Genomic DNA, 14,803 nt, shown 5'->3' with positions numbered 1-14,803 from the left:
TTGGAAAATGATAAGCAGTAATATGTGATTAAAGTCAGTGGGTGAAAACATGCAAATACATTGACATCGTCTTTTAATGTCACACCTCCTACCTGTTTATATTTGCGTATTATTCTGTTGTGCTGGCTGAAGAAAACGTAAATGGCTCCTTTGTGGTCGTCTTCCAGCGGGGCTCCCACCACCAGGTCATTGAATCCATCACCGTTCAGATCAGGGACAGGAGCGAGCGATGAGCCAAAGCGAGCGTTCTGGCCGCCATTATGGATTTCCAACGCTCCCTCAAGGATGAAACGATTCTGAGGGATGAAGGGAAACATCATGACATCAGCATGATCATAAATATATTTGATATGTTACACAAAGCATCTTAGTCTAGTGCTATGAGAATGTGTTTCCTTTTGGTTCCCACTTCAGAAAAGGTAATCACCCCTTACGGGATAGTTTAGTTTTCTTTTCTTTTTCTTTTTTTACTATATTCTGGCTGCTCATCCCCCCAAAAATGAACTGCAACAAACAGGGTCAATGAACAAAAACATTTTCAAACCACAACACAAGATGAAAAAAAACGTTCATGTATTTCCAGAGGTTGATTCTCCTCCCAGACACCGTGTCCACATATATGAGTAACGGGACTAAATGCTGCATCATGAGAACTACTTTAGACCCTATTGTTGTGGCTAATAAACCAATAAGTTATCATGACATTGTACTCAAACGTTTGCTCAACTAGAAACCACAAGAAGTATCACATAGAACCAAAAAAAATACTTTAAATCTGTTCTTTAAACATAAAAAACTTAACTGAACTTATCAGCTTATCACTGTCTCCTGCCAGGTCACTTCCCACAATCCACTGCAAAGACAACAGCAATGTGCATCTTGGACTGGTGCATTTTGGGGTATTAACCCAGATAGTTCACCTTTGTTTGGGCCTCCCAGATAGGGTTTTCATTCGAGTGTGAGTGTGTTTTCTTTGGTTTCATTAGTCCCTGTTGTGGAGCTGTTTCCAGCAAAGTATCAGTTATGAGTTTCTCTACAGCGTCATGCTTAATGTTTATATACTGTATAGAATATATATCATATTCTATGTATTGGCCAGTGTTTTGGAAAATTGGTCTTTTGGCCAAAACTCAACCACATTGTCAGAAAACAAAAAGCATTAACCTCTCCAAACTCAACCCAGCCAGGACATTCCAGCAAAGACAGAACATACATACAGAGTTTACATTTACCTCACTGCCTGAGTCAATGCATCAATAGTTGAGCTGTGTATTGTCAAGAATCTACAATCAAGATATGATACGTATCATGATCATGATCACGATTTTTTAAATCAAATCTTCTAAAAACTGTCATAGTATAAAGAACACATCGCCATATACAAAAAAGTTTAGTTTTTTTTAGGGCTGTCAAAGTTAAGGTGATAACAACGCGTTAACGCAAATTCATTTTAACACCACTAATTTCTTTAAAGCATTAACGCAAAGGTTGTAGCGGGCTCAGTTTTAACGCCAGACACAGAAGATACCGGCATCATATGAAACTATAAAACCTAAGGAATCCATTGGTACCAACCATGTCATACTAGCTTGTCGTGAAGGAGGCTAAATAACGCTCCAAACTTGTGCTAAATTTTGGCGAGGAAAAACTGTCATGGCTATTTTCAAAGGGGTCCCTTGACCTCTGACCTCAAGATATGTGAATGTAAATGAGTTCTATGGGTACCCACGAGTCTCCCCTTTACAGACATGCCCAATTTATGATAATCACATGCTGTTTGGAGCAAGTCATAGTCAAGTCAGAGTTCTTAATTGACTTCAAATAATAAATATATGTACATACATTTGTATAAAGCAGCATATTTGCCCACTCCCATGTTGATAAGAGTATTAAACACTTGACAAATCTCCCTTTAAGGTACACTTTGAGCAGATGAAAAATGTGCAATTAATCACGATTAACTATGGACAATCATGCTATTAATTGAGATTAAATATTTTAATCAATTGACAGCCCTAATTGCGATACTCAAGTGTGTCGGTATTTTCTTACACCCCTAATCAATATCACTACCAGCAAGTAAGTCTGTTAAGGCGTTAATGTTACAGGCAACTAGAATGTCTAGAAAAATCACCCTTACATGCAAACATCCAGATACATCAAACAAAATCTGACACACACATGCATAAACAACACACAGAACGCCTTTACAGTATGTTGTTCTTATAGTATTAATATATATACAGATACATTTTTTAAAATAGCACATGTAGTGTAGAGAAAGTCCTACTGTATGTCAGATCTATGTCTTCTGGCACAGTTCAGTTTTCCAGTCAAAGTGCTGACCTGTTCTTCTAATGGTCTGTCGGATGTCTCATAACAAGATCAAGGAAGAGATTGTTGTCCTCTCTGTCCTCCATCCAGCTGGGTTTGTTGTTTCAATTATCTCAAAACCATCTTTAGTCAACTAATCATGCTGGAATTTTTACAGGAAAAAATAACAAACAAGATTTTCTCGATCTAATTAAACGAAAGATAAAGTTTGTATCCGCTTCTGTGTTTTCCACATAATCCTTTAATTCAGCCTTTTTGAACTCAAATATCTTAAACATCTGGCAACAAGAATTTTACCTCTGGGTCGTAAAAGAACTGAAGACCGCCATATAGCTTAAGTGTATTTATTTGAAGTTCTATTCTTAGCGAGTGTAAAGTCAGATGGAAAATATCCTTGTCTTTGAACGCAACTAGCCGACTGGAGACAAAATGGAGCCAAATACTTGAGTCCATCAGTAGTCATGCATATCATTGCTCCACTTGGCGTCCAGGCTCCGTAATATAATTTAGGGTCGGCGGATGAAACATGAGCTCACTTGTTATTTCAGTTGAATAAATGGGAAGGGAGCTGATTTAGGAAAGGTAGCTACCTGATGTGTGCATGTGTGACAAAGAGGGAGATTGATGGAGAAACGGGGAGAAATATATTCAGCTCTGTTTAAATCTGAAACATATGGAGGCCACGAAGGGTCACCACCAGTCTGCAGTGGCTCAGCAGGAAGGTAAAAGTGCAGCTTCTTTTTTTGTCAGATTGAGTGGAATTTCATTTTTGACCAGCTGCCAGACTTTAGGCAACTTCATTTAGCTTTGGACTTGTAATTATTATCCCTGAAGTTTTAGTCAGAGCGCGCGGTGCAAAGGCAGCTCAGTATCGGCTTGTCATTGATTATCTGCACTTATCCTGTACTTAAAATAATTTATCCATAACTGATTGCAGCTATACCATACGGTCATTTCTGATTAAATGGGTTAAAATTAGAGCTGTCCTGAATACCGTTTGTTGGGCTCCGGAGAGAGCGAATATTCAAATCTTTAATCTCTCGGTTAGAAGGCAGCACAGACTCATGTCATAAAAGCAGGCCAACACCTTATTTTACTAACAAAATTGTGTCATGATGGGCCTTTTTCACGGAACATCTTTTGACATATGACAGTATGAAAAGCACAGGTATAAATAATTCAATGAACGATGGCTGTATTCCATTTAGCTGCTTTGATTTCAGGATCCAGGTGTTGTGCATGCTGATTTACTGTCACTCTCACTGGGACACTTGAATAGATCAGAGCCATCATTAAAGTTATTAGTTACACCTGTACTTTTCCCACTAAGTCAAAATGTCTGCTGTGAAAAATGCCTCGTGTGGACAGCAAACACATGCCTCTGTCTGCACTCAGCATTCCCTCCCCTCATTCCTCTGTGTACGTGCGAGTGCAGTCGTACCTCAAAGTCACATTTGCAGGCCCTTTCCACCTAAACGGCGGCGTTTTGAACCTGCTGTCTCTGCTCATTATGTGTGCGTAATGCAGCCTGCGGTCACTTCCTCTCAGCTCTTTCGGCCTGAACCTAGCATGGGCTGCACTTCAACATTAGCAACAGCGATGAGGGCTTGGCTCGTCTCCATCACATGACTCTGGAAGGACTCAGCCAGACATTTCTCTGTTGGACAGCATAGCGCTGTAACACGTGTCTTTAGGTTTAATTAAAGGCGTCCATTTTTAAGGATTCTGTTATTCTACAGTATTGTTGTTTGTATTTTTATTAGTTATTGAATAAGAAGCATTTTGTGTTTTATGCGTTTTTGTAATCCCGAGAGGATTAAAAAACACAAAAAACAAATATCTGAATCCCAAAATTGAAAAACCGAATACCTACCCAACGAACGAATAATTAAATAGTTGAATAATTGGGTCCAGCCCTCGTTAAAGTGAAAGAGAAACAGGAATGGTATTTATGGTACATAAACAAGACAAGAGTCTACAACCACGCTAGCACTCTGTGAGTGAGGCTATAGGTTCAGATTCGTTGTTGACATAAAAATATTGATTAAAGCTGCTTTAACATTTCATGGCAATCCATCAAATGATTGCAGAGATTTTTCAATAATACCTACATATTCTAGTGAGGTGCTGTCCTGCAGGCAGATATAAAAAACACATCTTTTTCTTTGCTGAGATATTTTAGTCTGGACCGACCGCTAAAAATTGATAGCACCATATATGCTCATTGCTACAGCACGCTTATTCAAGTCAGGTCTGCAGAATCCCATTGTGGATGAGTAATATTCACTGTAACCACAGGAGCGCATTTTTGAACCAAGGTGTCCAACCTTAAATAGTTTCCCAGAATAATATCACTGCAGCATCGACAGCAACACCTGAATCAACCACATCATGATTATTAATGGCCCTGAACATGTATGTAGCTTTGCTGTCGTGAAGAGTGATTTCTTTCTGTTTGTGTTTAGTTTCTGACTGTTAGGCTTGGCCCGCCACCTGTGATGTGGTTTGGGCCACACCAGATATTTAAATGCCTCGTCCATGCCTGCTCAATGGATTCAAAACAGCTGAAGAGATTTATTATTCCAATGAGCAAGACAGACCTGGAGCACCGGGATATTTCCTTCTATTAAAGAAAGTTCTCGCCTCCAAATGGTTTGCTGGAAATGGCTTTAGAGAGAGGCAGAATACTTTCCTGTTGAGTTCATTCTACACATCTAATAAAGTCTGCACGCTGGCATGGCAGCATTTGATCTGCACATTTGATCTTGACAAGGTCATGTGTCAAATGTCTACCTGCAGCATGTCAGCGTGTTAACTGTGGAGCAGGAATGCAACAGAGTCTGGTTTGGCGAGGGTCACCGGACACTTCTGGTGGTGGGAAAGAAAGTACTGGGAAAGTCTGGAGTTTGAACAGGTGTTGACCCAATTCTGTGGCAGAAATTAATTAATCCCAGTATGTGTCCTTCTTATATGTATTGTTTTTAGACTTTATACCCACCAGCTCTGTCACTCTGTAGATGTAGACCTTTCCCTTCTCCAAGCCTCCGCTGAAGAACATGGGCGCCGCCACCAGAAGGTTGTCAGTTACACCGTCTCCATCGATATCCAGAGGTGCAATCTCACTGCCGTAGTAGGAGCCGATCTGAAACAGACGTATATGTCATTGTAAGATCTTTATTATTCATCAGTTTGAATCCTTTAAAAGCATTCATTCAACTAGGTGATGATATTCCCTGCAATTCTTGGCTTCTTCTCCACTGTTTGTTGAACCCAGTGACCTTCCTCCGGGTCTGAAAGTTGATTGTAATATTTTGGTCGCCTAAAAATGTCTTATTCAGCATTCGGTTGTACTTAGCTCCACCCTCTTGGCGACGGCCATAATGCTGAATTTGAGGCTTCAAAACGGCAGTCCACAAACCAATGGGTGATGTCACGCTGACCACGTCCACTTCTTATTTACAGTCTGCGGTTAAACCACATGTTGTTTGATGATTCACTGATAATCTGGAGTTGTTTATGAACTTGAGTATTGTAAACAAATGGGGATCTGGTGAGAGTCCTAGTGATTTTGTAGATGCTCAGACTGTCTGAGTTTTTCGAAGGAAGACTGGATCAGTCATCGGACTGGACGGAACCTCATCTATTAGTTCTCAGATTAGAAACATCTGCCTATAGTAATAAAAAAGCTCTTTTCTCAAGAGTTGTGAGATCAAGAAAGTTTCCTGCAAAAAAAACATCTGCTGTTCTGGATGAGCTGTTGCTGACAAGGTACAATGTAAGCTGCTGCAGGATCACTTCAGGCCTGCAGCCTGTGAAGAGCTGCCAGTTATGAGTGTAGCGGTCATTAACACACAGAGCCACGTCCCCTTGAGAGGATGATTATTTTTAAATTTAAGTGACTCAAATAGTGGGATTAAATCCCAACAGATGATTTGATGTACACTCAAAGTCCTAAAATTAACATTATATAACATCAACAATAATCATTTATAGCACCAAATCAAAGTGAATTTGTCTTCACGTCAACTTGCACCATCAGTGCAGTATGTTACGTTTATGTCATTGTACTGTAGTAGTTGAGCAGTCATTTTATTGGGGTTAAATTTCAAAATGAAAATCCTTGTGGCCTTTTCCACTGAAAAATACTGCATGTCATGATCATTTTTCCGGCCTTTTAGTCTTATTTTATATGTTCACGAATTGGAATAATTCTAATGCTTTCCAAAGTGAAATATACAGAATATACTGGATACAAGATATCTAGCCCCCAAATCTGGCTAAAGTATTGTCCTACTCTGCCAGTTGTGATTCTGGTTTCTGTGTTAAATAAAAGTGGACGGTGCAACACAGCTAATAAGCTACAATAGCTTCCTCCATTTCCAGCTCTCCAGGTCTCTGCTCCCTCAGAGGTCTGCATTGACAAGACAGCTTGTTTTGATCAACGACGCAAATTTGTGTGTCAAAGTTCAATTTGACGCAAAGAAAAAATATCACATATTTTCTTCGCCCCCGCAAGAAAATCCACTGATTGCAGCAATTCCATTTGAAAGAATAGATTTTGCTGCAAAATTAATGTATTTTTTGCTACATATTGTGAGTTACTTCTACCTTTTATAAATGTTAATGAGTTACGTACTAATCAATTTAAAGCCACTACATATAGAATTCAAAAAGGTCAGGCTTTAGTGCCCCCCAGTGGTAGTATCAAAAACAACACTGTGGCAGACATCAATGTGTGTTGCTAACGGGCCGAGAGCAACACGTAGACAATACCGGCATTGTTTAATTTTTCTACAAATACCTATGACATGAGAATAATTTGTAAGAAGTTACTGTATAATCACATACATCTACACAAAGGAGCTTTAAAGGGATAGTTCAGGTGTTTTGAAGTGGAGTTTTATGAGGTACTTATCCATAGTCAGTGTATTACCTACAGTAGATCGAAGCCGTTCCATCTACTCCATCAGACTCCATTGAAAAAAACTGTAATTTTACCTCACAGAACACAGGAGTCGCTGGTCTACTGCTGCCCCGATCGATAACTAATCGATTAAGGCAGCAGTAGCATCTCCCGTGTTCTTCCAGGTAAAATTGCAGTTTTTTTCAATGGAGTCTGGTTGCTTTGGCGAGAGCATAGATAACAGCTTCAGTTCCCCGTTGGAGACTGTATAACTGTCTGACAGCAAGGTAATGGTGAAAATATTATATTATATATATATATATATATATATTATATTATATATAATAGGTTTTGCTGCCCGGCCCGTCCACAGCAGTACATTACTTTGCTCTCGTGCGGTACCTCCTGTCTGCTTCTCCAAACTGGAGTTGCTCCGACCGTCATATGGATAAGTACCTCACACAACCCCACTTCATAACACCCAAACTATCCCTTTAAAGACTCTTATAACCAACTAAGCTGCTCTTCATCAGTGTTTTATGACAATGTTTTACGACATTCCGTGTTGCACTGAGGCATTCTTCCAAAGCAGACATGAGGACTACATCAGTGAGCAACTGGCCGACAGCTGATCCATTTTTTATCAAGTAGGTGAAGTGCTACAGGATGCTCTGGATGCTACAGTACCTGCTGGCCTTTGAGGGAGTTCAGAATGGTGAGGTTGCCCGAGTTCTTCAGAGTGAAGATGATGACTTTGCCCGTGTGGTTAAATCGTGGAGCTCCCGCTACGAGTAGACGGCCGTTTCTGGCCGACACCACGGACGTCACAGTATAACCTGGTTGTATAAAACACACACACATTAATTCTGCCTTTGAAATAGCTTTAGAGAGCAAAGTAACATGTTTCTGCTATTGTCTATGGTTCTATAAATTATTATTTCAAATTGTAATAAAGACCAGAGGCATTATGCTTTGCTCCACAGTTTAGGTGTAACAAGAGTGATTGGGCCTGACCTTTAGGTATAATTTCATAGCAGGTTTCTGCATGACTCAAGGAAAAATTTTAAAACTTTGCAATTTGAGGAGTTGGAACTCCGTGAGCTGCGTTTAGTTACTCAGAACTGGATGTTCTGATTTCTCAGGTTTCTCAGATTTCTTCTTCTATTTCGTCTTTTCCCACTAAAAATTCCACTTACCCGTATACTTTTCCACCTTCATCTCTCATCTCCATACCCCCTTTTTTTCCCAGCTTTAACTTTCTCCCTGCCTGTCCAAAAATTATGCTTCCACCTCATATTACTATTGAGTCTAGAATGGCGTCCATTGGCAGCCTGGTGGATAAGCTCAGAGACAAACCGCTGATGGTAAAAGCAGAGGTCTGTGGTGGTGGAGGGAGATGGGGTTGGATGATGGGAAGTACTGGGGCAATGGGTACACTTTATAGAGATGGGTTGCAGCTAATATAGTTAGTGTTAAACCACAGGTCTTCAACTCGGACAAGAGGATGTAAACATGAATGGTGGCCGTGGGAGCAAATGTTATAAACGGTATTCAAGCGTAGCCAACATTATTACAATGACAGCATTGTACTTTCTCTCCCATTTAGACGTAACCACTACAATCCAGTCATGATTTTTCCACTCCATTAAAATCATTTCTAGGGTGTTACTCACCCAAGTAGGCCCCGTGGTTTTTGAGCTCTTCAGGGAACTCCTCTGTGTAGGAACTCTTGGGTGGGACCACCTTCCCCTGTCGGGTTTCCTTCAGCACGGCTCCGTTCCAGTCGTAAGCCCCGACTGCACCAACCAGAATCCCATCCTGCAGTGGGGGGGTATCGTTAACTTCAAAACAGCAGAGTAATAGAGCTGCACACGCACGCAACCTGGTAATTACTGTATACGATGATGATGCACTTAAAGTGTGACCACCATTTGGGAGCACAGCCTGTGTGTTTGGCTCACCTTAGTTTCAGTCAGATTAATGATGGTGTGGTGAAATGTAATCTTGGTAACAGTGATAAACACAGGGGAGGTTCTCACTATGGATTACTTTAAAATAATATGAAGGAAATATAATTAAATGTATCCGTCCACTTTCTCTCTCCCGACAGTACATCAGATCACTTCCATGCAGATGTTGCTACAACGAGAACATGTTGAGGGATATAGAAACCAATCTCTAGCCCACTTTAAGGTGAATGAATCAACTGAATATTATCATAAGTGTCCTGTCATCTCATGGCCCATCCCTCATGGGATTATAAGACTAGGGCTGGGAATCGTTTAAAAAAATTACAATGCCAATACCAATACCAGAACTCTTATAGTGATACTGTAGCACTTCATTTAATACAGTTTCTCTCTACTTTATTTGATACCCATTATGTGAATGGAAGCATTCAGCTGCGTAAAATACCGCCACCATCACATTTATTTTTATCAGACGCCATAAACATTTAGTATAGCCATACTTTCAAACATTTTGGTGGCATCTCGGCACGCTGAACTGCGAACTCCGTCAACTACACCGCGCTCAACTTGGGTTGTAGGTGCTGCTTGCGGGGATTGGCTGCGAGCAAAACCATACAAATAGTCATTTTTTCCTAGATCTGGGTTTTGATACTACTTGGTACAGGTTATTTCGGTCGATACCTTAAAGGAATTGAGTTCCAATACCCAGCCCTATATAAAACATCAATATTTACAGTGCAATAGAGAACAACTTCCGGCTGTGAATCAGTCCACATGATCAACAAGTTTAATGATCAGATATAAGATTTTCTTCCATGCATTCACTAAATAAGTTGCCAATTTGAAGGTCTCTGTTTCCAGACAGTAATTTCAGATGATGTGAGCCATCCATCTCCATCAACTGACTTCCTTGATGTCGCTAAAAGAGCATGAAATTCCCACTACAAAGGGCAGTAAAAAACTAAATGAATCAAATTTTCATACTGGACAAATCTGACTTTCTTCTTCTACTGACCTTTTCATTGCTATTCTGTTGCTAAGGCAACAGCTTTGGTCCAAGTTTACTTCCCATCAGCTCCTGCATTAGAGGTTTTTGGAGGTTTTTATATCATTCTGTAGCTTCCCAGTGGTGTTCCTTATGTGTTCAAATGTGAACATTCAAATTTTGATCAAACTATGTATAATTTAGCATCAAAACGCTGTTTTCCCTTTAAGCCCTTCTAAAAGTTTTTTTTCCACGTGACCTGTAGGTTTCTGCATGATGATGCTGCTACATATAAAGTATATATACATCCTTATAGTCAGTGTATTAACATCACATAAAGTAACTTAGATGGCAGTCGGCATGCTCCCAGTTTGGAGAAGCAGACAGGAGAGCAATGCACTGCTGTGTGGACGCCACGTTATTTCGGATCCGAAAGTCACACAATTAAACAAACTAACCGATCGATGCAGCGGTAGACCAGCAATTCCTGTGTTCCTCGAGGTAAAATGACTGGTCTGGTGGCTGTGAAGACAGCAATATAACGGCTTCAGTTCAGGTCTAAAGACCATTTCACAGTTGTAAACGTAAACTTTCTAAATGTGTCCCAGTTTATTTCCTGTTGCAGTGTATGTGAATGACATCAGCTGACAGGAAGTAAACATGGAACCAATAACAATGCAATTCTGTTGAAACGGTATACAGCAGCATGCCGGTCCATTTCAATGTGAAGAAACAGTGTACCTGGCCTTTTAGTCTTTCATAGATTATGAAGAACATAAAAAAATTATATTTAATTTCACAATAAGCACATAGCTTTGTTTTACTCCATTTGCCCAGCTGTGTTGAACATTGAGAATCCTTTTCCCCCTTTGAGATACAATATCAACCCTCCCCAGCTAACACAAAAGCTTCAGCACAACATTTTCACAAAATCACAAACCACAGGGTGCAAAGAAAGTAAGTCTGCTTTAAAGTCCATTATCACATCACTGCTAAATCTTGATTAGTGTGTATTTTAAATCGTCATTCAACAAAGGAAACAAACCGGGGAGTGCAATTAGCTGCAGACGCGAGGAGGGATTTTCTATCTTCCATGGTTCACCCTACTCTGTATCACTGTTGGCACTGTAATTATAGGGTTCCTCTGCTTAATGAGCTCAGGTTTTTTTTTCTTGCCGTATACAATATGCCGACAACACATTTTCCAGCGTTTGAGCATATTATGCTGGAAGGCGATTCCTTCCTGAAAGATGGAATTGTGTGCTCACCACGCTCGCACTGCGTCACTCACTGACAGCAGCTTTACGCCAATGTGGTCGTCTGTTTTTGGTCAAAAATGGTTTCCATGGTAAATGAACGAAACCCCAAAACAGTTCAACCTTGCAGTATAAACCAGTGACCTATTTCTGCTGCTGTTGCATGTACGGCCGTGAGCCTCGCTTTGGCTCAGCCAGATTTGTGGTTGTACATAAACATACAAAAGTGTATAGAGGATATATACACTTCATACCAGCTTAACAAACAAGTGATGTACAGTATATTCTTATTGTGGTAAATACAAGAATCAGTTTTGCAAATAAGCACGGAGCCTTGCGATATTATTTTTCAGCATTGTTTAGTTCACAAAACAAACAGCGGACAGAGAAACTGCCGTGTATGCAGATGCAAGAAACGTCTATATAGATAGCATATGACATAAGCAGCCTTCGGAGTTGGCACATGTCACGTTCAGCAAAACCATCTGGGCTTTCAGGACTGTTTTTCTCCTTTAAAGGCCCGACATTCTTTCCAATGAGTTATCCTACTCTCAACACTCAGGTTGGTGTTGTCGAGCATCTCTGGAATCTGGCCTTGTGGAGAGACTTTCCAGCAATTCCTGCCGCCCAGCTGCAAAATGTGCTATATATTTATTTTTCATCATTAATGGGATATATTTATTCCTCCCTTGACAAATCACACTGTGAAGGAGAACTGGAAAATCAAAGCAGTTTCATTGGCAAACAGTCTGGATAGAGCCAGAAAGGAAAGAATGAAAATCAATGACCTGAACAGCAGGTACAGTAGAGGAGATGTGTCTTATCTCCCTCTTCCAGCTGTGTCACCCTCAAAGCCAGCACACCTGCAGCTATCTGCTCTCAGATACAATCAAAAACCTCTCGGTGAAATAAGCGGAAAACGACCCGATCTGCAGCAGAACGGTCTCAATCCCGTCTCAGCCTCTTCCCTGGGGAACAAGTGGTGTCTTATTACCCGTCGCTGCATGGTTGAAGTGGAAAAAGGCCTGTTTCTCCTGTCAGGGGCTCCTAAATCAGGATGACCTAAACCTCTGGGGCCAAACAGCAGGCACCTCAGGGGGGGACTGGAAAGTGATAAATGGCAGGTTGTGGGGAGGAGTTATGATGCGCCAGAAATTGAGACAGTGTGTGCTGTTGTACATGTTGACAGATGATATGAGGCGACGGGGTAGCAGGAGTCAGACTCACCTCGACGTTGTGGGCGGAAAATCCAGCCTGAGACATCTGGAGGCCAAACGCTGTCCCGTTCTTACTGGTTCCTGTGTAAACAAGTCACTCTTTTACTGGCTTGAACCGCTGCAGCAGCAAAGAAATTTAAGCTGCCAACCGCAATCAAAGCCTTAGAAGAGCCGTGGGATTGGAGTCTCTATGTGGACTTTTCACATATAAGAGATATTTTATCAGTATTAGTTAGAGAGGATTACCACTGCTACGGATGATTACTTTTATGACTGATTAATCTCTTCTTTTTAAAAATTACCATCACAATTTCTCACAGGCCAAGGTGACATCTTCAAATTGCTTATTTTATCAAACCAACAGTCCAAAAACTAAAATATTCAATTTACATTCATAGAAAAGCAGATAATCATCATATTTGAGAAACTGGAACCAGACAATATTTGGCATTTCCGCTTGATAAATAACTTTATAACCTAATATTAGAATTGTTGTACAGCATTTTTCTGTTAAATTGGCTGATCCATTAATTGGCCATGGGTTTTCGACTTTATCTAAGGTTTATCTACATTTATATCATTCCACAGAGAACCCCCGTGTCCTTTGGTTAAAGATAAATATTCAATATTTCAATATTGAATATTTATTCCAGCGTATTTGCACTCTGCACCATTTCACTACAGTATTATTTTTGTATTGCTGACTTATAGACAGTGTATGTTCTTGTTTCTTGTTGTATTGTTTATATATATACTTATATTATTATAATTATATGTAGGTTTAGTATACAGCTTTGTTGTCCTTGTGTTTAGCTGTATTTCTATTTCTGTGTAAGTACAATGACAGCAAAATAACCTGGGTCAAATTCCTGCTACAGTTTGTGTACTAATACCTGACCAAAAAAAGTGATTGTAATTCAGATAAATATGAAAATCAACAAAGACTGAGTTAACAGATGCTCATGCAAATGTTGCAGTACATTACTAAGTGGTTTCTTTGCTGCATAGTCCTAAGAACTTGCACTGTAGCACTGAACACACTTTTAGTTGTTTTAGGGCACTTTCACAAGCCATAGTCCGTTTGGCTGGTCTGAATCAGAGTGAAATTTATGCTTTAGTTCGTTTTCTATTTAGTCTGGTTTGGTTTCACAATGCACAAATTGAAGCGGACCAAATGAAAAAAAGTTGCTGAGGGGAGTGTACGAAGGAGCAAATTTATCTTTTTCGTCTCGAGAGCTGCCACTTCGGTGCAGGGAATCTCAGACTTTGATATATTGCTGTGGAATTGTTTCCACTTTGACTCCTCGGCACTGATCTGCTTTGCGCGCAAATCCCTTCTCCTCCAGTTTATCTCAAATGACTTTATAAACTGCACTATTTTGTGGACTTTATTTAGCATTTTCTGTATGTTCTCTGCTGCAGAGATGTCAAGCAAACAACAGACTTCTGCAAAAGTCCAGGTCCGTCCTCTCCCACTCATGTTAACCTGTAGTTTACCTGTGTCCATCTCAATAAATGCCCACACAGGTAGCCTGCGTTTTGGTTCGCTTGGAAATTATCAGAGACCACCTCTAACAAGCGGTCTCGGACCAGTTGTTTTGGTCCGCATCAGAGTACAAATACTGCGTTCACAACCGCCCAAACGAACCGCACCGGAGTTTGATTAAAACAGACTGAATGTTGGCTTGTGAAAGCGCTCTTAGTTGTTTTGTGAATGCACTTATTATGAGTTGCTTTGAACAAAAGTGTCTGACTAATGTAATGTAATGTGGTTCTAATGAATTCCTTGCAAAACCTTCCAAACTGAAGATGCGTTCTCCAAGTGCGTCCACAATATCCTTCAGCGCCGACTCATCTGTCACATTGAAGAAGTGTTTGTCGTCGGGGTCGCTGGCGATGTACTTGATCTCGTTGAGGAAGGCCTCAGGGTTGATTCCACGACGGTTGTAGTAGCCGAGGACCTGTGAAGATAAGATCAATCTATCAGTACGTGCACAAAGTAGTTGAGTGTCAATTGAATTAATCTGTCACATTTGAATAGCCCTATAACAGGTTAACATTAGCACTCTTTGAGAAGGTTTCAGAGGATTTTGGTTTTCTACACCAATGCCAGCGCTGTCACCGATTCCAGTTGGTTT

At 40.4% G+C, this 14,803-nt stretch overlaps 1 protein-coding gene across 1 annotated transcript in view; it reads right to left on the bottom strand.

The window, feature by feature from the left end:
• Positions 1-14,803, bottom strand: part of itga11a (integrin, alpha 11a) — a 69,937-nt gene that overhangs the window by 23,146 nt on the left and 31,988 nt on the right. The window contains exons 9-14 of the mRNA XM_037760248.1: positions 14,461-14,626; positions 12,676-12,746; positions 8,911-9,055; positions 7,925-8,073; positions 5,333-5,476; positions 93-296 (exon numbers count right to left, since the gene is read on the bottom strand). Of these exons, the coding sequence (XP_037616176.1) occupies positions 93-296; positions 5,333-5,476; positions 7,925-8,073; positions 8,911-9,055; positions 12,676-12,746; positions 14,461-14,626 (879 nt within the window). The remainder of the gene's footprint in view (positions 1-92; positions 297-5,332; positions 5,477-7,924; positions 8,074-8,910; positions 9,056-12,675; positions 12,747-14,460; positions 14,627-14,803) is intronic.

This window comes from Sebastes umbrosus, chromosome 2 (assembly GCF_015220745.1).
Source record: "Sebastes umbrosus isolate fSebUmb1 chromosome 2, fSebUmb1.pri, whole genome shotgun sequence".
NCBI lineage: Eukaryota > Metazoa > Chordata > Actinopteri > Perciformes > Sebastidae > Sebastes > Sebastes umbrosus.
Note: the sequence above shows the minus strand (reverse complement) of the source record. Positions and strands in the feature narration are given on the sequence as shown.